This window comes from Felis catus, chromosome D4 (genome assembly GCF_018350175.1).
Source record: "Felis catus isolate Fca126 chromosome D4, F.catus_Fca126_mat1.0, whole genome shotgun sequence".
In the NCBI taxonomy this organism is placed as follows: domain Eukaryota; kingdom Metazoa; phylum Chordata; class Mammalia; order Carnivora; family Felidae; genus Felis; species Felis catus.
Genome location: NC_058380.1, coordinates 84479143 through 84501360, shown reverse-complemented (window position 1 = coordinate 84501360; position 22218 = coordinate 84479143). Strand labels below are relative to the sequence as shown.

General features: G+C 36.6%; 1 protein-coding gene across 4 annotated transcripts in view; it reads right to left on the bottom strand.

Moving 5' to 3' along the window:
• The window catches only part of PBX3 (PBX homeobox 3), a 221349-nt gene that overhangs the window by 166614 nt on the left and 32517 nt on the right, over positions 1-22218 (bottom strand). The window contains exon 1 of one of the 4 annotated variants that reach the window (XM_045043448.1): positions 3811-3868. The exons of the other annotated variants lie outside the window; for them this stretch is intronic. Within the exon in view, the coding sequence (XP_044899383.1) occupies positions 3811-3853 (43 nt within the window). The 5' untranslated portion in view covers positions 3854-3868. Of the gene's footprint in view, positions 1-3810; positions 3869-22218 lie in introns of those variants that run through there. 4 annotated transcript variants of the gene reach the window in all.

Genomic DNA, 22218 nt, shown 5'->3' with positions numbered 1-22218 from the left:
ACCCATTAATAAAAAAGTAGGACTCTAATAAAGATAGTCGAGTTTTATACATGTTAAACGATTAAGAAATACATGCGTAATGCAATGAACAGAGCATATCACTTTGAAACAGACCTGGAGTTTGCTTAAAGAGGTAGATGTTGCAAAGGACTATAAAGCTACTATAAAGTGGTGGAAGGAGTGTTATCTGAAATCAGACAGAAAATTCCAAGACTAGACGTCGACGGGTGGGGGTGGCTCATACCACACTCACTGAATGCAGGTGGCTGAAAGATGTTTGAGGGGTGTGTATTTTGCATATTCTTAAGTGGCTCATCTCAGACGGGTACAGTTTTTTGCATTCACCCAGTGCTTCTCAAGAATGAATTCATACATAAGCAAATGCAAAATCTGCATTATGCCCAAATTATCCCCTAATCTATCAATCACATTGGGAACACTTTCACATTTTCAAAACAAGCATTATAGCAGAACTGATTGTATTCCTTATGGTTCCTCTTTTGTGAGCTACCAAGTTTTTTTGTCCATTTTTCTACTAGGTTTTTTCTTAATAATATATAGCAATTCTTTATATATCCTAATGTTAATCACTTATCAGTGATTTACACTACAGTATCTTCTCCCACTCTGTGGCTTATACTTTCATTTTCTTCATGGTTTACATTAAGAACCAAAATTCTCCATTTTAATGTAACTGAATATAACTTATAGATAATAACATCAATAGTTTCATTTTCAAATTGTAATTATTGTGTCCTAAGAGATCTTTCCATACTCTGAGGTTACAGGTATTCTACTTTGTCTTCTAAGTTTTAAAGTTTATTTGCGCTTGTTCATTTGTTTATTAAGATAGTAATTGTGTTTAGGAATATGAAGAACCTAGGCTATCCTCAGAAGTAAAGTTGCGATAGAGTCACAAAGAGAACTAAATGATTACAAAGAAAATAGCTAGAACCATAGAATGATTTAGCCAAAATATAAAAATCATTATCAAGACAGAAAGTAGTATAAGAAAAACTAATCAGGGGCGCCTGGGTGGCTAAGTGGGTTAAGCATCCGACTTTGGCTCACATCATGATCTCACGTTCCATGAGTTCGAGCCCCGCATCGGGCTCTGGGCTGACAGCTCAGAGCCTGGAGCCTACTTCAGATTCTGGCTCCCTCTCTCTCTGCCCCTCGCCTGCTGACACTCTGTCTCTCTCACTCTTAAAAATAAATAAAATATTTAAAAATGTTAATCTATATCACATCTCCGCTCTAAAAGTACATTTAAAAAAAAAAAAAACTGCCTCCCTAAATTAAACAATTACAGTCAATCTGCATTTGTGAATTTACCTGCTGACTAAAACTTATTTGTAAACCCCAAATCACTACTTGGGTGCTTTCGTGGTCATTTATAGATATGTACTTGCTCAGAGTAGAGAAAATTTTGAGTTACCAGATGTGCATGTTTCGAGCTGAGGTTGAACAGGACAACGCTCCTCTTTCTTATTTGCTTTCACGCTGTAAACAAGTATTCCTTTTAGTCTATTTAGTGTCATGGTTTTCACATTTTTGTGCTTTTTCTTGGGGATTTTGCTATTTAAAATGGCCCCCAAGCACAGTGTTGAAGTGCTATCTAGTGTTCCTAAATACAAGAAGAACGGATTGTGCCTCACAGAGAAAACACCTACTACGTTAGAAAAGTTTCATTCAGGTGTGAGCTACAGCCTCATGCTCCTGGCCGTGACTTCAATGTTAATGAATCAAGAGTATCAATTTAATCAGGGTCTTTTTAAACAGAAATACATATAAAACAAGGTTATGCGCTGACTTATTTAAAACTGTGAAGATCAGAGACTTGCAAGAACCTAATTCTGTATTTCCCTTAGGACCAACGGTTCAGGATTGCCTAAGTCAGTGTTTGAGGTGACTTTAACTTGTGTGAATAACAAAAATGCTCCAAAGTTATAGAAAGAAAATTAAGGGTGCTCCTTAGGAATCTGTTAAGCAACAATTTTATGGAGACTGTCAGTCCCACATTATTCATACCACGTATCATATTTTTCCACTAGAAAAATGTTGAAATTGTAGACTAAAAACAAAAAGTTTCAAAGTAAATACTGTTTGTATTTAGTGATTTACCACCATCCAGCATCTCTTACTTTGTCTTCAACGTCCAGAAAACAGACTTGCTATTTAAATTTTATCTACGCCTGATCTGTAAGTGGACTTTATTCCATATTTCCAGAGATGAGACTTAATACTCAATTCATAAACCACTGTTATATAAACCAGAATAGAAACGTATTGATTTATTAAAAAAAAGAGATGTCTCTTACTTACATATCCTACTCAGAGAACTTCATTCAACTCCTAGTGTCAAGGTACTTGGGAAATCAAATTAATAATCAAACACTTGACTGGTAAGCACAGAACTACAGTTTTGAAGAATATGTCATAATGAGAGTAGTCTGATGAACTGTCACTATCCTAAAAGAGAAAACATATTTCTAATAGAGTATGTTTTAAGGGCTAACTAGGCACTGATACTTGCATGAGTTCACTCATACAGGCCTCACAACAGCCTTATGAAAGAGGCAACACACAAGTAAGTCTTTTAGATTAGGAACTTGGGTTTAGAGGAATTAAGAACGTTAACAAAGGTTATGCCTTCAAAACCTTCACAGGCTTCCCATTGCTCTTTAGAATAAAATCCCAAATCCTCACTAGGGCCCGAAGCCCCTCTGTGATCTGGCTCTAGCTCATCTCCCCAACCTTATCTTTTACATTCTCCCTTCACACATCTACTCCAGCCACCGCTGCACCCGTTCTGAGCCTCAAATACAGTGAGCCCTTTCCTACACTCAGGCCTCTTCCTAGTATACTCTTACCTTTTGAAGCATGTTCATTCTAACCCTACCAGTCTCAGTCAAATGAAACTTCTTCAAAAATATCTTCTTTAAACAATCCACCTCAAGTTCTCTAATATCTCTTTCATCCCTCTGTTCATTTCATCCATGGTGCCTTCTTCAATCTCAAACTACCTTGTTTATTTATTCATTTACTTGGATTTGTCTAACAGAATGTAAAAGCTCAGTAGGTAGCAGCTTATCTGTTTTATTTATTGCTATATTCATTACATATAGCACAGTGCCTGGCACACAATTCCGTATAAAGTATTCACTGAATAAATAGCTAGGATCAATGATCATTTAGCAGAGATATAGCAGAAGAGATTTACAGATTAAATGAGTCGTTGGACAAAAAAAAGCCAGTGCCTCCTTATCCCTTTGTGTCATGGTGTCCACAGAAAAGGGCAATATTTATACAGCACGCTAGGATAAAAAAGACTGCTTGCAGACACAGGCAACGAGCACAAGTGCTCCCGGTATCCCAGGGCCAACCCAGCTGCTCAGAGACTAAAGGTTCATTATGTCATACTGCCTGGAAAGTTCTGCATTGTGATGGTTAAGATCTCTTCCTGTTCCGAAATTCTAATTTTTAGGAACTATCACAAGAAATATATAGACCAAGGAATCTTAATTCATATTGAATGAAGTCTGTATTTAAAACTTATAACTGAATTTATAAATTGATTGCCAATATATAGCCTATAACCAATTCAAGGATTTTTTTATCCCTAAGACTGATCTGAGAGTGAACTACTAATATAACTCACGGTAGCAAATACGGCAGGAGATGAGGAAGCTACATTTTAAAGGCCATGGCCACAACAAAGATGCCCAATACTCAGACTAGATAAAGACTCCAAAGTCAGTCTGTTCTTTTACATGTCATTCATCCTCTTATATAGCATGTACAACCTACCTTGACTTTGTTGCCAAACCAGGCCATCACATGGCCCCGACATTTCTTAAAGTTCCTATAATTCAAAGAGAATTTGTAAGACTACCCTCTAAGGTCATTAACTTTACTCACCAGTTAAATTAAAAACTGGAGGTAACTGTGTACAGTTTATTTTATGTCAATTATACTTCAATAAGCTTGTAAAAATTAAATAAATAAAAGTCTGAGGATAGTGACTTTTAGTTATTATCACTAATAATGTGACAAAGAGACACCATGCGTCTCGATCTAATCGCCGAGGACAAAACACCACTTTTGCGATGTTCCTGCCAAAAATGTACAATAACCTACTTATAACGAAACGTCAAAAAACACTGAATTGAAAGAGTATCTTCCAAAATAAATGGCCTATATTCTTTAAAAAAATGTCAATGTCATGAAAAACAAAGATTAGGAATTGTTCCAGATTAAAGGAGACTCGAGACCTGAAATGTAATTCATGTTCTTACTTTGGAACCTGGACAATAGTTTTTTTTGTTCCTTTTGCTATAAAAGATGTTAATGGGAAAACTGATGACATTTGAATAAGGTCTACAGATTAAATAAAAATATTATTGTTAATTTCCTGATTTTGATAACCACATTATGGTTGTAAAAGAGAATATATCTGTCTTTACAAAATGTGCACTGAAGTTTTTAGTGTTAACAGTGCATCCTGTCAATAACTTCCTCACATACAGTTCAGAAAAAAATATTCTGACTACACATATATCTGTCCCTATGTATGTGTGTGTGTACATATATATAAATAAATAGAAAGGGGGAAGAGAGAAATTTTCAAAAAATCCAAAAACCTGAGGGTGTATGAGTAAAGAAAAGATGATTTTAAAAACCACATGCAAGCTATGAGGGGAAATCCTGGAGAATTTACCGGTTTCAAACACAGAGACAGAATGTGAGAAAACATACCACACAATAACATACATCACTAATTTTATTCTGAAGAGAGAGGTTTCTGCAAAAAACCTGTATCAGGAACATTTTCTTACAAGTTTATAATTTTTATCGTCTTTTGTTAATAGTAGAGAAAATCATTGTAAGAAATATATCAAAACACTGAAATCATATACTAATTTTCAAAGGAAATCCTTTTACTCAATCATTCCCAAAGCTACATAAAACAAAGGGAAGCAGAGTTGTTGGCAAGAGAAATAGGAGAACAACTTGAAAACTGTTCCTCTCTAGAATAAAGTGTTGTATCTCACGTAGACAGATACAGCAATGGAATTTTGCTGACTGAAGACACAGCAGCCTAATTCAGCAGCCTGAAGCCCAGAAAAAATGTTGGAAGGATGCAAACAGAGAGGTACTTTAAAATCAAAAGCACATTCAAGGTATTTTATTGTTCATATTAATCTATTATTAATATATACAAACTGCATTTTATCTAGCTCATAAGGAAATAGAAGGAGCTGTGTAAATTCAGTTCAACAAATATCCCACGAAAGCCTAAATTAATTCCTAGTGCTCAGATTAGTGTTCCTGCTAAAACCTTTAAATGAAAGAAAGGATACAATTTACATGTTGAAATGATTACTGTTAGTAAACACCCTGTGAAACCAGGAAAAAATTTCCCCAGGAGAGAACCATTTTTCTATTAGCAGTAGCCATCCCAACCACTTTGTTTCACTCAGGTGTTGGGATGGTGCTAGTTAACAGATTTGTGTTTAGGAAGAACGGATACATTGATTTCTAGGGTTTTCCATGTAGGAAGTGCTGAATAGATATAATACAACCACTTTTTATTGGCATCCTAATTTACAAGGCATAATAATTTACCACAAGACATAGAATTTAGAATTATAAGACTAACACATGAAAGAACTGCTTTCTGGGTCAACATTACAATGTAAGACTTCCCAAGAGTTTCTTAGTGGAATGTATGTGTATACCACACCAAAGTACTCTCCTGAAAAACTATTTTTACCCTGCTTCATTCTGCGAGGGAGTTGAGGCAGGAATCTGTTACTAGCTTAGTTTGGCTTTTTTCTCATTATCTACACGTCTAAGCTCTCTTACTGGCATCACACCCTTATTTATCTTTTCAGTGTAAATTTCTGTGATGTTTCTTTGAAGTGGCACAGCTCAATCAGCCAGCATCACTGAGTCCACAGTTTAAACAGAAACCAAATACCATGTTGTTAAGATCTGGTGGTCTATTATTACAGCTTTAAGCTCAAATATCTTGCAGTATTTAATACTATAATTGCTATTAGTATCATAGCAATAATTGGAGCTAATAATGACAATAATAATAAATATGACTGTAACAATGGAGTTACTTGATTTGTGAAGCTTTACCTCCCAAGAAGGAATCAGAAAAAATATACTGAATGGATACATTCTAGAAAATAAAGCCACAAAATTTAGTCAGAATTAAATTTAATGAGTACAGTTCTGTCTGATTTAAAAGGATGTGAAAACTCAGTTCTATGGGTCAAAGATGTTATATAGAAAATTACCACTAAATTCTAGCTCATGACATTTTTATCCCATTCTATAAACTTGATTACATATGCCTTTCAAAACTGAGAATTATCTGCTAATACTCAGTCTACTCTACTCGACACACGTCTTCATCCAATTATATCCATGCCCAGGAAAAGAAAATGTTGGCTACACTATAACGCTGCTTCAGGATGAGTCAGTAAGGAAAACAGATTGCAGGTAGTGAAACAATATTACAGAGGGGAAACAGTGTTCATATTTAAGTATAGACAAACCCTAAAGCAGAAAAGACTTTTTTGCTTCTTTAATTAATGTCACTTCTGGTCATCTGAGTTTTGCCTCATGATCTAAAATGTATCACCTTAAAATGAAAAGACAAAGAAATAACAGAAACACTGAAGTCGGGGCTGAATGATGATTTAGTATCAGAATGGCGATGTACAGGAATTTTTGGATTAGTAAACAGCAGACAAACAACAGCAAATAACCTTAGGAAATGAAAAAGCTAAATGTAAATATACTGAATTAAGTATTTTTAAGAACGGAAATAAAACCTTAGAAGAGTAAAGTCTGTTCTAATAGTCTTTTTAAAAAGTTAATACTAAAGCAATATATATGTATATGTTATTTAAAATAATCTAGTTAAACAAATCGGGAGCTGGCTTTCTTTTTAAGATGGCAGTTAAGGGTAATTTCATTAGAAGGGAACGAATACATATTTGTTTAGTTATATCCAAACATGACTTTTAAGAGTCCATTAACTACCACAGCTGCTGTGGTAAATTCATGTATATGTGTTGGCAGGAACACATAAAGGCATGATATAAAGGAACAATAATTAGAAAATGAAAAAAAAAACATATTAAAGTTTCTGGTTTTGTAGAGTTAATTTCTTTTCTCTTCCTTCTTTTCATACCCTCTTCCCTCAAGAAGTTTCCAGAACCCAAAGAAATTTATTTGGCAAATATTTGGTGAAAAATAAATCAAGTATTAATGATCACCATACTGTTTTGTGATTTTTTTTTCCCCCAAAGAAATGTGGAGAGGGGAATGAGAAGAGGAAAAGACAGAAAAGTATGTGTTTGGCAAGAAGTCAATAAAATTTATAAGGGGTATCAATGCTGACTTAGAATATAAATTTCATTAATGAAGACTCTGAGAACTTGTGTATAATTATAGACAAATGTACTAACAATCTTTTGAAACTCCATGGGAGTAAAATAGCCATCAGTGTATTTCATAATCCCAGATTTAAACAGCTTTTCCAACAAGCTGTCTGGGTAATTACTAAGCTATCTAAGAATTACTGTGAACTTTGTACCTTTTTAGTTCACTGACAGATGACTATTTGTTATTAGCGCAAGTAATAATAATGTATTAAAATACTTGCTTAATATACAGAAACATATGTTTGCATTTAGACTACAATGCAATTTGTTCCCCAAAAATATATTATGAAGAGTCACAAAGAACTCTGTGAATCCGCAGTAGGGCAACAAAAGCAAAATCAGTTGCTATTTCTCTTAGAGTCTGTGATAAATAAGAGTCACCTCATGCCTGGATGCATATTCTGAAGGAGTATTTCTTGATTTGAAGGGGGGGGGGGGATTGTCGCTTTTGTTATGTTAATGTTTTGTTTGTGATCATAACTACAGCTGGAGAGGAAAGCTTATTAAATTCTCCTTAAGAATTCCTGATCTGTACACAGTTAAATATGTTGATCTGATTTTCTAAGAATTAAATAACTCACCTTCAGTAGAGATAAAGTAACTCAGAGACCAAATCCATGAACTGTTAAAAAATTCTAATTGAGGAGGACATTTTGAAAACTAAAGTTAAGTTCACTAAGACAGAAAGGGTGAGGCAGAAACAATTCTTGTGTCTTTATTGTGTCATTTAGAACATATAACTAATTCCAGCAAGTTAAAGGAGCCCTCACTAAAAAAATATTCACTCATCAGTAACTTATATGTTACTGGAAACTTCTGCCACATCTCAAAACTCTACTTTTTATTCCAAATAAGTCCTTAAGATAGAATCGAGGCTTTTTAATGTAGTGGCTATCTTCAAAGTTTATGTATATTTTCTTTTGACATTATGTATTTAGGTCTTCTAACATTTTTCTTAGTCACTATGGTAAAATTCTATTGATTAAGAAAATGAACAGAAAAAAGAGGCAAATGAATGGTCGTTAGCATAATGTTAACAGTGTGTAGCCAACTAAGAATTACTGGGGTGTTTTCAACTAAGAATTATTGTGGGGTGGTTACCATATGAATTAGGTAATCCGTGTCCCCTGTAAACAATAGTCAACATAAACACACAAAACCTACGTTTTTAAATACAGTAAACATAAATATAAGAATATACTGGCGCAAACTTGGAATTGTAAGTCTAGTGAGTGTGGTTTCACTTCAAACATGGCCTCTCATAGTATTACACACAATTAAGAACTTGACTAACACTTTCTAGTGTTGGATAATCAAGAAAACCTCCTTGGAGTGGATGGACTCAAGTTCTGATTTAAAGAAGGAGAAAGAAACAGTGAGCAGATAGGAAGAAAACTATTCCCTATATATTAGCCCTTACAGCCTCCCTACTGCAGACAATATATCTCTTTTCTTAGCCATAGGCTACCCACTCACAAGTCTTTACAACATCCATGGTGGTGGTAAGGAACAATTTAATACAACAGCCCGCCCCACAGAAAATTTCCACTCAACTTTAAAGGCTTGTCATATCTGTCCCATCAATTGGTGGGAAGAGATGAAAATGGATTCTCAAGAGCAATAGGCTTAATGCACTACCCCTGAGGTAGTAAACCATCCCACTTAGTGTAAATAGTTTTGAAACCTGGTGATATAAGTATAAGATCCATTTCTCATCTGTAAAAGCAAAGGCTAAGGCATATTAACTGCCATGGTTTCAAATCATCAGTAAAGCTAAAATACCAAGAGAGAAAGGTGAAGAGGCACTGTCTGTGTGGCTCTTGACTTTAACCCTAGGCAGTGAACTGAATGCATGCCAAGTCCAGTATCTAATTTTAATTTGAGTTATTTCCACACTAACCATATTTTCATTATGTATTACTAACTGTCGACAAATAAAAGAAAACAGACATGAAGAACACTGCAAAAGCACAAGCTAGACTTTACAGCTTATGCATCAAGGCTGAAACTAAGTAAAGACAATCCAGAATATGCAAGAGGACTCTTGTCTATCATACTGAAAAAGGTCCAAAATAGTGACGATGTAAGTTTTCAACAACCGTTAACTATATGTACAACCACGTTTTTATATCCCTCGTATCATAAGCTCAAATACAATGCTTAAAATTGACAGCACTTCAACAAATCATTTTTTAAATTGCTTTGAGACTTTATATATTAAAGATTTATTTTACATTTTTAAAAATTTATTTTTAGATTTTCCATTAGCATTAAAATGGAAATTGTATTGTTATTCATGGCCCATAGTCTCACAGTGTCAATGCCAGTGGAATAATCTCACTGGGTAAAACCCTCCATTTATATACTATGGGATCAGATATATGGGTTTCTTTAGATCCAATAAGGCACCATTGGAATCACTGCAGTTTATGTGTTGTATATGACTGACTGAGTACAAACCAGGCTCTACGGACCCAAGGATTTAGTAAAACTGCAAGCATTTATTTCACTGGTTAACCTAGAGCATACATTTTCATCAGAAAAACTACAATAGCAGTAAAGGGACTGGTAAGACCGCTTTTACTAAATTCTGAATCTGAGTGTTTTTTTAGCTGCCAAACGATTCTCTGGAAAGGTATGGAGATACAACGGCTAGGTGCTATATATGAAAACGTTACAAATCAAAAGAACAACATTAATATTTCCTTTGTGTGAAGACACTAACATATTACTCTAACACAATATACCTCAGAACATATTTAAGTCCTGCAAAGATTTTCACCTGGGACCATACCAAAAGGGTTTCCACTAACAAGTAACAATTATCTAGAAAATGTTTCTGGAGTGTGGGCACAAAGAAGAGAATTATAATGGGGCCATACATATAAAGGATATAGCAATAGAAGCAACATTACAAGGCTTCCTTCAGAGTGAGGATGAAGCCAGTGACTGCTGTTTGTACACTACCATTAGAAAGAGACTGTTCTGCCAGAGGCAAAAAAGTTGGTAAGTGAATGCATCAATACTGAATTCAGTCAGTGTTGCCTTCAAAATGTAATGGCTCATTCAGTGCAAACATTAGGAAAAAGCTAATGGAAGGGTTTCCTAGCCAGCTAGATTGAACACAACATGAGGTCCTCCCTGGGTATACACATTGAACAGTGTTTAATTCTGCCTTCTGGTTGCCCAACTTTGCTATCTTTGGAATGAAGTGGAAGCTAAGACGGCTTCTGGGCTTTGCTCTGTTTTATCAACTTACGGGGCTATAAAAAAAAATATCCATGAGGTTCTACTTCCTCTTCACAGACCAAACACAACCTTGGCAAAAGGCATAAACAGGTACTTATAATAGTCTAGGATACTTGTTATCTTATCCTCAGAAATCTTTTTTGTTGTTATTGTTATAAATTAAAAATGGCGACAGAGAAAGCTAAATAAAAAACTAATTTCTCGTAGTTCTAGATAGGATGTCATTCAGTAACATAAACTAAGCAGTAACTAAAGCCAGGAATCTAATTTTTTTCCCTTTCATCAACATTGACTCAAGAAAGTTAATTCTAAAGTTTCATTGTTGCCCAAAGAGGCAATCTGCCCTACTATTGTGTTTCTCAAACTTCAATGTGCGTATGACTACCTGAAAATCTTATTAAAATAAAATTTCTGGGACACCTGGGTCCAACTATTGATTTTGGCTCTCAGGTCATGATTTCATGGCCTGTGGGATCAAGCCCCACATCAGGCTCTGTGATGACAGCGTGGAGCCTGCTTGGGATTCTCTCACCCCCTCCCCCGCCCCTCCCCTGCGTGCGCACGTGTGTTCTTTCCCTCTCTATCTCAAAATAAATAAGTACACTTTAAAAAAAATTTTTTTATTTTTTTATTTTTTTTTAATGTTTATTTATTTTTAAGAGAGAGAGGAAGAGACAGAGCATGAATGGAGGAGGGACAGAGAGAGGGGGAGACACAGAATCTGAAGCAGGCTCCAGGCTCTGAGCTGTCAGCCCAGAGCCCGATGCGGGGCTTGAACTCACGAACCGTGAGATCATGACCTGAGCCAAAGTCGGACGCTTAACCGACTGAGCCACCCAGGTGCCCCCCCCAAATTTTTAAATATAATATCTGATTCAGTAGTTCTAGGGTGGGGCATACAATCTACAATTCTAATAAGCTTTGAGTAGCAAGGATCTAGCAAACACAGGAGTTTTTCTTACCCATCAACTCTCATATTTCCATAATTAAAAACAATTTTTGAGTAACTCTGCATCTTCAGGTTTTAATTTCCTCATTTGTAAAATGAAGAATTCATATAATCAGGCTTTTTCAAGAAAGCACTACATTTGTAAGAAAGCAAAATAAAAGTAAAAAATAAAAGTAAAAGGTATTAGCATTATGATAATATCAAAATGCTTTTTATCACATTGAAGCTGGGTGATAGGGTACATAGAAGTCTATTATACTATTCTCTCTACTTGTGTGTATGTTTTTAAATCTTCATAACAGAAAGCATTTAAAATGTGACCACTCACTAAACTCCCTACAAAAGTTGTTTTATATTATATATAATGATTTTAATATATTATATTAAATCTTTAAAAATTCATCCAAAAGGCACAAAAAAACATTGTAGGTGATGCATGTTTTCATTATCTTGATTGCAGTGATGGAGTCACTGGTATATACATATGTCTGAACTTATCAAATTATAGTTTTTAAACATGTGCAGCTTATTCAAGTGAATTATATCTCAATAAAGCTGTTTAACAACAATAAAGTTTACCTACTCTCTATTTCGTTTATGAAAAACAAAAACAATAGTTTGAAGTTCTCAACAGGAAACCACTGCTGCTTATCACTGACAGCTGAAAACTGGCCTTTGAAGTCTTGACCTGAAGAACAGTACTATAGGGCCAAGCTAGCCAGTCTTCAGTCAGAGAATTAAAACTCCTTAGTTCCAGCAGGTCAATGTCAATGTCGTACTTCACTATCTCCACTAGCTATATGGCGCTGCCATCCCCACCACCTCTCACCCCTCCATTCTCACTTCCTTCACCTCCCCTACAGTTCTCATTCTAACCACCCAGAGAAGTCATTTTTCTTCAAAAAGCCACACTTTGAAGGATCTATTCCAGTGTAAATGCTGTTTCTTCTGCCAAAAATGTCCTCTTCATCCTTTTTCTGCCATTTAGACTCGTATTTGTCCTTTGTGATCCAGTTCAAAATCTACCTCCTTTGTGAAGTCTTTCCTGACTTCTTTAAACTGTCAGTTGCTCCCTCCTCCTTACTCCCACAGTATTCTTTTCATACCTCTAGGATTCTAATACAATAGTTTACAAATTCGACCATGTATCCCAATATACATATATTTAGTTTACATGTATAATGTTCATGTACTATTAGTATTAGCTAATATTTTAACACATACTGTACAATTAGGAAAAAAATATAATTAGGGTAAGGTTCATTGTCGCAACAGTGGTCAATATAAAATACAAAAATAAGGGGCACCTGAGTGGCTCAGTTGGTTAAGTGTCCAACTCTTGGTTTTGGCTCAGGTTCATGATCTTGTGGTCTCCTGAGTTTGAGCCCCACATAGGGCTCTGTGCTGACAGTGTGGAGCCTGCTTAGGATTCTGTCTCCCTCTCTCTCTGCCTTTCCCCCACCCATGCCGTCTGTCTCTCACAAAATAAACTTAAAAAAAAATAAAAATAAAATAAAATATAAGAATATTGTATAAGCACTGGGTGTTATATGTAAGTGAAGAATCACTGGATTCTACTCCTGAAGCCACGACTATACAGTATGTTAACTTGAGCATAAAAAAAATAAATAAAAGAATCAAGACTAATTAAACAAATGTGCTAAATCTGGGCTAATAAAACATATACATACACACATACATGTATGTATATCTACATACATATGTATATCTACATACATGTATGTATGTATGCATGTAGATATATAAAGAAATGATCATGGGGCGCCTGGGTGGCTGTTGGGTGGGCGGCCAACTTCAGCTCAGGTCATGATCTCACAGCTCATGGGTTCAAGCCCCGTGTCGGGCTTTGTGCTGATAGCTCAGAGCTTGGAGTCTGCTTCAGAGTCTGTGTCTCCCTCTGTCTCTGTGCGCCCCACTCTCCCACACTCTGTCTCTGTCTCTCAAACATAAACATTAAAAAAAAAAATGATCACTGTGTTTCTAACGTTTTTGCTGACTTTCTGGTCCAATATTATAGATTATATTATTTTCCCCTCATACACAGCTGAGAGATTATGGTTCTACCATTTTAACATACATTTGCAAGAGAGGGAATTTCAACCTCTAGTTTTGCACCCATATACTACTGAACTCATTTCTTTAAATAAAAAATGTAGGGGCACCTGGGTGGCTCAGCCGGTTGAGCTTCCAACTTCGGATCAGGTCATGATCTCAAGGTTCATGAGTTCGAGCCCAGCATCGGGCTCTGTGCTGACAGGTCAGAGCCTGGAGCCTGTTTTGGATTCTATGTCTCTCTCTCTCTCTCTCTCTCTCTCTCTCTCTCTCTCTGTCCCCCCCCCCCCCACTTGCTCTTTCTTTCTCTTTCAAAAATAAATAAGAACATTTAAAAAATTAAGGTATAAATTAACATACATTTGCATTATTCTTATTTTAATCCATGGTTTTCTTTACAGATGTTTCTTAGCTAACGTGTCCATTTCATGAGCATTAATTTACTTAAATCTAGATAACATAATATACACATACTCTCAACCAGGCATACAAACTGGGAATACACAAAAACACACCTGGAACTCCCACTGGTCTTTCCCAATACTAAATACTATAAGTAACAAAACAATCCTCTAACACACAAACCACCAATGTCAATCCCTATTTTAAACATTAGTAAAGTCTGTCTTATTCTTCAGGAAAGCATATATTAGAATAGCCACCTTGGGAACAGCCTTCTCAACTTTTAGTAAAGCTGACGATGTGTATCCTATGACCCAACATGGTAGGCAGCCTCTAAGAAAGCCTCCATGATCCTACCTCCTGCTATTCACACCCTTATGTAATTTCCTCCCCTTGAGTGTAGACTGGACTTACTCCTACTGAGCAGAATATGGCAGAAGTGATGAGATTCCAAGATTAGATTACAAATACACTGTGGCTTCCACCTTGGGTTCCCTCTCTCAATCACTTGCTCATTCACTCTGCAGGAAGCCAGCTGCCATATTGTGAGCTGCCCTGTGGAGATGCTATGTAGGGAGGAACTGATGTCTCTGGCCAACAGCCAGTGAGGACCTAAGGCTGCCAACAGCCATATGACTGAGCAGAGAGGCGAATCCTCCCCCAGGTGAGCTTTGAGATGACTGCGGGCCCATTGCCACCTGACTATAATATCGTGAGACACTCTAACTCTGAGGCACCCAGTTAAGCTGTGCATAAATGCTTAACCCGGAAAAACTATGAGATAACAAATATTTGCTGTTGCAAACTGCTAAGTTTTGGGGTGATTTCTTATGCAGCAATTGATAACTGAGCTCAAAAAAGATGTGTACAGGAATATTTATAACAGCACTTTATTATGTAAAAAATTAGAGCAATTTAAACATTCATCATCAACAAAACTAAGAAAGAATAGTCATACAATGAAAAATTATACAGCAGGAAAAATGAATGAACTTGAACTAAAGTGTATCAATGTTGAAAACTCTTTTTTCTTAATGTCTATTTTTTTTTTTGAGAGAGAGAGAGTGTGCACATGCACACAAGCAGGGGAGGGGCAGAGGGAGGGGGGCAGAGAGAGAGAGAGAGAGAGAGAGAGAGAGAGAGAGGCAGAGATAGGGAGGGAGAGAGAGGGAGAAAGAGAGAGGGAGAGAGAGAGAGAGAGAATGAATCCCAAGCAGGCTCCAAGCTGTCAGCCCAGATTCCAATGCAGGGCTCAACCCCACCAACCATGAGATCATGACCTGAGCTCTGATATCAAGAGTCAGACGCTTAATTGACTGAGCCACCCAGGTACTCCTCAATGTTCAAAATCTTAAAATCAAAGCTGAGTGGAAAAAAAGCAAATTGTAAAAAGAACAGCATGAAACCATTTTCAAGGTTCACAACATGCAACAACAAAAAATCATATGAATGATAAACACCTAATTCAGTGTGGGAGGAAGGAGAAAAAGAAAGGAGGGATGGGATTAGGGAAAGGATACACAGGAAGGAAACTTTCAATTTCATCTGTAATATTTTATTTCTTAAACTACATGCCATGTACATGGATGTTTGCATGCTATATACACATTTTATATTGTCTGAAATCTTTTGCATTAAAAATTATAAAGATACTAGAATGAAAATAAATAAAATAACATATAACCACACACACACAAATACAGAAAATACATGCGATGAAATGGATAAATTTAAGTAGTTTTCTTCCCCATCTCAATAAATTCTGGGATGTATCTCACATGAGACCACTATTCATATACTATAACACTTAGCACACTGTATCAATTATCTATTTAGATGTATGTCTCCTTCCCTAGGCCATGAACAACTTCAAGGTCCAGAAAAAGCATCCAGTAAATGTTTACAGAATAAATTAATTGTATGAACAGTGCTTATATGGGTTTCGTTTTCCTAACTTAATATCTGCTTTTTCCAAATACTGACCATAGTTTGATCTCCATAGGAAACAACTAATGATCTAAGAAAAATTAACTTGGCATGGATGCATCCACTGTTGTTCATTAACTAATATTAATAATTCACATTCATTAAAAAGGTTGTCACAAGGCTCAGTCTTCCTCTCCATCCCAAGTCATACCATTAGGCTGGCTTCGGGGAGCATAGAAGAAATTCAACCAACACCTTAGCCTTACAGTTCTCCGACCTCCTTAAAATCAGTAACCTTTAGCCATTGTGAAAGAACCATTTTGCTTTGACTCACCAACTCCCAAGGCCACATCTTGGACTTTATCACTCATCACCTGGAATTTCTCAACCTCTGAAGAAAATACAAATGTCTCATTCTATGATCACAGCCACTAAAACTGCCAGTCCCCTCATTGCCTTTCTCCCACTTTACGTGATCTTTAATCTAATGGAGTCAACCAATCCTCAAATCCTTCCATTTTCTTCTGGTCTATTAACCACTATCCACAATGGATTATATACTGGAATATCCTAACGATGCTCGCAACAGAGCCCTATAATCGACTTCTCCTAGCTGTTTCTCCTACCTGCCAAGGAAAGCCCCAAGCATATACTAATGTTACAATTCACATTAACCTGCTAGAGAAATCATAAGTGGTCATGCTTGTATCATTTCAGTATCAGCCTCCAAACTCAGCTGAGCCCTCAACATAACAATCAATTCTTTTTCTTACCCTTGGCCAGCTCACACTTTCATTCTCTTCAGTAACCATTCCAGGCCTTCATCCCTTCTCTCAAACTCTGTCTCTCCAGCCCAACTTTTACTCTAAGACGATCTTTCCTACTTCATAAAACAAAAAAAAAAAACAAAAAAAAAAACAAAAAAAAAACAAAAAAAAAAGTTAATCTGTGCAATACAATTTCCCTCAGCTTTCCAATTCCCACTTACAAATTTCTCTAAATTATTATTCATATCTCACATCATCTCCAGACTTAAAAAACATAATATCCACCATCTAATGAAAAGTCAGTTCTGTCTGTGCTCTTTATTCTTGTTTTTCTCTTAACACCCTCCTCTTCTATTCATCCCTGCTCTTTTTTTTCCAACTCTTTTTTAAAATGTTTTTCTAGGGGCGCCTGGGTGGCGCAGTCGGTTAAGCGTCCAACTTCAGCCAGGTCACGATCTCGCGGTCCGTGAGTTCGAGCGCCGCGTCAGGCTCTGGGCTGAGGGCTCAGAGCCTGGAGCCTGTTTCCGATTCTGTGTCTCCCTCTCTCTCTGCCCTTCCCGTGTTCATGCTCTGTCTCTCTCTGCCCCCAAAATAAATAAACGTTGAAAAAAAAATTAAAAAAAAATTAAATGTTTTTCTAATTTATTTTTTGAGAGAGAGACAGAGACAGAGTACTGAGGGGTTGGGGGTGGAAGGGGCAGAGAGAGAGGGAGACACAGAGTCCCAAGCAGGCTCCAGACTCTGAGCTGTCAGCACAGAACCCGACGTGGGGCTCAAACCCATGAACTGTGAGATCATGACCTGAGCTGAAATTGGACATTTAACCGACTAAGCCACCCGGGCGCCCCTATTCATTCCTGTTCTACTCTATCCTCTCCACAGACCTTCCTACCACTCCAACCTCATATATTCAAATCCTGTGCCAACTTAAAGAAGAAAATAAATCTGTGACCTTGCATCATTTTCTAATTACCATCCAATTCCTCTCCTGTTTTCACTCAAATGTCACCATTCTACTGACACAATCTATGACAAGGACATCTTACTTCAGTTTCACCTTACTAGAGATATTTCATCTTCATAGTAGAAATCATTTTCCTCTCTTTGCAACTCTATCTTCTTAGTTTTCACTCTACCACACTTTCCTGCTTTTCCTTGTACTTTGACCATTAGTTCTCTGCCTCCAGCGCAGTCTCCTCTATGGTGAAATTCCCTGGGATCATCCCTGATCTCATCTACCCCTTATATTTTCCACAGTAAGGCAAAGACCTCTCAATTTCTATTTATAGCTCAGATCTCCTCCCTAACAGAAAATTTCAAACTCCTATATCTAGTGGAACACGTACATCGAGCATTCCCATAGGCCCCGCAAATTCAACATATTCAAAAGGTATCTCCCTTTCAAGACTGAGATCAGCAGAAAAGAGTAGGTAGCTCTAAGGCCTTCACAGAAGCATTGGAAAAAAAGCAAAAACTGTCAGAATCAGATTTTTTTAGAACTCTTAAATAATCAAAGGTTTATAGCAAACAGGACTGAAACCAAAAAAGGTAATGTTAGAACAGCAGGAAAGCTTCACAGCACTTTTCCTTTTCCTTGTTCCATCTCCCAACCTGGCTGAGTCGTGGTCTCCAGAAGAGCAGCCTGTGTTCTGAATGTGGGACACTGATCCCTAGTTCTGGAGAAAGCAACGCAGATCTTATTTGCAGAGAAGTGTGTTTGTTTTAACTGTCTGGGGCTGCTTGAAGGACTGATGCAAGACACCTAATTTTTGCTTCAGAATTCACTCAGGGTGAAAAAGGACACACTCTTTTAAATAGACAGATGATAGATAGATAGATAGATAGATAGATAGATAGATAGATAGATAGGCAATTATTTTTAAAAAAATTGTTAGCAGAAGGGCGCCTGGGTGGCTCAGTCGGTTGAGCATCCGACTTCGGCTCAGGTCATGATCTCACAGTCTGAGTTCAAGCCCTGCGTCGGGCTCTGTGCTGACAGCTCAGAGCCTGGAGCCTGCTTCTGATTCTGTGTCTCTCTCTCTCTCTCTCTCTCTCTGCCCCTTCCCCGCTCATGTTCTATCTCTCTCTCTCTGTCAAAAATAAACATTAAAAAAAATAAAAATAAATAAAATTAAAAAATTGTTAGCAGAAGGAAGAAAAAAATTGTTAGCTGTCAGCTGGGGGAAACCATTATAGTGGAGGCAAACAATAAAGCACTGAAGGCCTAGGGAACAAAGCTGGGGAGAGAGTTTCTAGGGAAATTAGGGCATTTAAAAGACCACATATACTAAGGAATTTACAAAGTCAAATGAATGCTCATGACAGGACACATGCTCTAAGACCTGACAATACCCTAAGCTTTGACCTGTGGTTGATTTCTAGGCTCAGCACAAGAGTGTAAAGACATAAAATAGTTGCAAATGACCTAGATAACAGTTGGCAAACACTAGGAAATGTTTACCTTTTTCTTCTTGTTTTTCCTCTTTTATTTTTATTTAAAAAAAGAAAAAAATTGTTTTTGGCTCCTGGCATTCAAGGAAGTCTCCATTGAAACACTAGGTGACCACAACCCAAAGGAACCGACTTCAGAGAGCATATGTGACAAATAGAGACTTTACAAAAACAGTCTTTTAAATATCCATGAACATGGGCCCCTGGCTGGCCCAGCCAGTTAAGCAGATGATTCTTGACTGCAGCTCAGGTCACGATCTCACAGTCCATGGGTTCAAGCCCTGGATAAGACTCTGCATTGACAGTGCCACAGCCTGCTTAGCATCCTCTCTCTGCCCCTCCTCCTCCAAGCGCACTTTCTCTCTCTCAAAATAAAATTTAAAAAATAAACGAATCCATGAACAGATAAAAGCCACAGTCCACAGGAAGCAACAAAAATGAACTCTGAGAACGGAGACTGTGATTTCCAGAGATACCATATTATACTATTGAAATTGTCCAGTGTTCATCACTTCTTGGCCCTTTTGGCTAAGACCAAGTGCAAAATGTCTAGTGTTCAACAACAAAAAAAATCACAAAGTCAGCAAAGAATGAGGAAGTAGGGTCCATTCCAGAAGAAATACACAGAAACTGTGCCTGAACAACATAAATATTTTTTAAATAAAAAAAATATTTAAATAAATATTTTAAATATACTATCCTAAATATGCTTAAAGAGTTAAAGCGAACTATGGACAAAGATTTAGGAGCAGGGTGCCTGGGCGGCTGTCTGTTAAGCATCCCACTCTTGATTCCAGCTCAAGTCATGATCTCACAGTTGTGGGTTTGAGCCCTGCGTTGGTCTCCACACTGACAGCATGGAGCCTGCCTGGATTCTCTGTCTTTCCCTCTGTGTCCCTCCCCTGCTCACACTCTATCTCTCAAAATAAATAAACATTTAAAAAATTATTTAATACATTTTTTTAAAAAAGAGAAAAAGTCACACACAAAAAGAATATTAATAGAGGCAAAAATTATAGAAAGAGACCAAATAGAGCAGGCAGCCTCTCCTCTGCTGTCCTGTCCACCACTTCCATGCAGTCCATTCAAAACTTCTATCTCCTTTAAAAGAGAGAGAGAGAGAGAAAGAGAAAGAGAGAGAGAGAGGGACCAGATAGAAATTCTGGGGCTGAAATATACATTAGCCGAAATGAAAAATTCACATGAGGGTTTCAATAACACCTTTGAGTAGACATAAGAATCACTGAGCCTGAAGACAGGTCAACTGAAATTATCTAGTCTGAAGAAAAGAAAGAAAAAAGGAGAAGAAAGAGAAAAAAAGACAGAAAGAATATTTGAAGAAATAATGGCATAAAACCTCCATAATTTGATAAAAGTCATGAAGCTACACACCCAAGAAGTTCAATGAGCTCCAAGAAAGGTAAATGCAAAGAGATCCACACTGAGACACACTATAAAATAGCTGAAAGACAAGGCAAGAATCCTGAAAACAGCAAAAAGTGAATCATTACATAGAAGGAATCCTCAATGGGGCACCCGGGTGGCTCAGTCGGTTAAGCATCTGACTTTGGCTCAGGTCATGATCTCATGGTTAGTGAGCTTGAGCCCCATTTCTCTCTCTCTCCCTCTCTGTCCCTCTCTCTCTGCCCTCGCTCACCAGCACTCTTTCTCTCTCAAAAATAAGTAAACTTAGAAAAAAAAAAAAAAAGGAATCCTGAATAAGATTAACAGCCAAATTCTTATCAGAAATGATGCTGGCTAGAAGGCAGTGCAATGACATATTTAAAGTTCCCAGGAAAAGAAGTGCCAATTAAGAAAGAATTCTACATCTGGTAAAACTATCCTTCAAAAAATGAAAAAGGAATTAAGGCATTCCAAGGCAAACAAAAGTGGAAGGATTTCACTCATTAATAGGATTTCATCATTAATAAATCTGCCCTACAGTTATGCTAAAAAGAGTCCTTCAAGCTGAAATGAAAAGACACTAGACAATAACTCGAAGCCATGTGAAGAAACACAATTTCAGTAAAGGTAACTACATAAAGAAATATAAAAACTAGTGTCACTGTATTTTGGTTTGTAACTTTTCTTTGTGTTTCCTATATGATTCAAAAGACAAATACATTAAAAAATCATAAATATTTCAATGAATATGCAACGTATAAAGATGTAATTTATGACAATGTAAAGGAGGGAAATGGAATTGTACAGGAGTAGAGGTTTTGTATGCTACTGAAACTAAGTTGACATCAATTTAAATGTCACTATTACAAATTTAGTACATTAACTGTAATCCTTATGGTAACCACTAAGAAAATGCCTAAAAAGTATATATGAAAGGAAATGAGACAAGAGTCAATACAGTACACTACACAAAATCAATTTAAACACAAAAGAAGGAGTTAATGGAATGAGGAACAAAACTGTGTAAGAAAACACGGTATACCAAAATATGCAAGATACAGCAAAAGCAGTGCTCAAAGGAACTATGTAACTGAAAAAGCCTATACCAAAAAAGAAGAAAGATCTCAAATCAATAACCTAACACCTTAAGGAACTAGAAAAAAAAGAAAAGAAAAAAAAAACAACAATGAACAAAATCCAACACTAGTAAAAAGGAGGAAATAATAAAGTGGAGAGTAAAAAATAAAGAATAGAAGAACAATATAATCAAGGAAACCAAATTTTGGTTCTTTGAAAATATCAACAAAATTGACAAACTTTAGCTAGACTAAAACCAGAGAGAACATTCAAATAACTAAAATTAGAAAGTGGAAATATTACCACTAACCTTATAGAGATAAAAAGGATTACTGCACAGTAACAGATTACCTAGAAAAAACAGACAAATTCCATAAAACACACAAATTATCTAAACAGACTCAGGAAGAAAGAAAAAATCTGAATAGATCAAGTGAAGAGATTGAATGAGTAA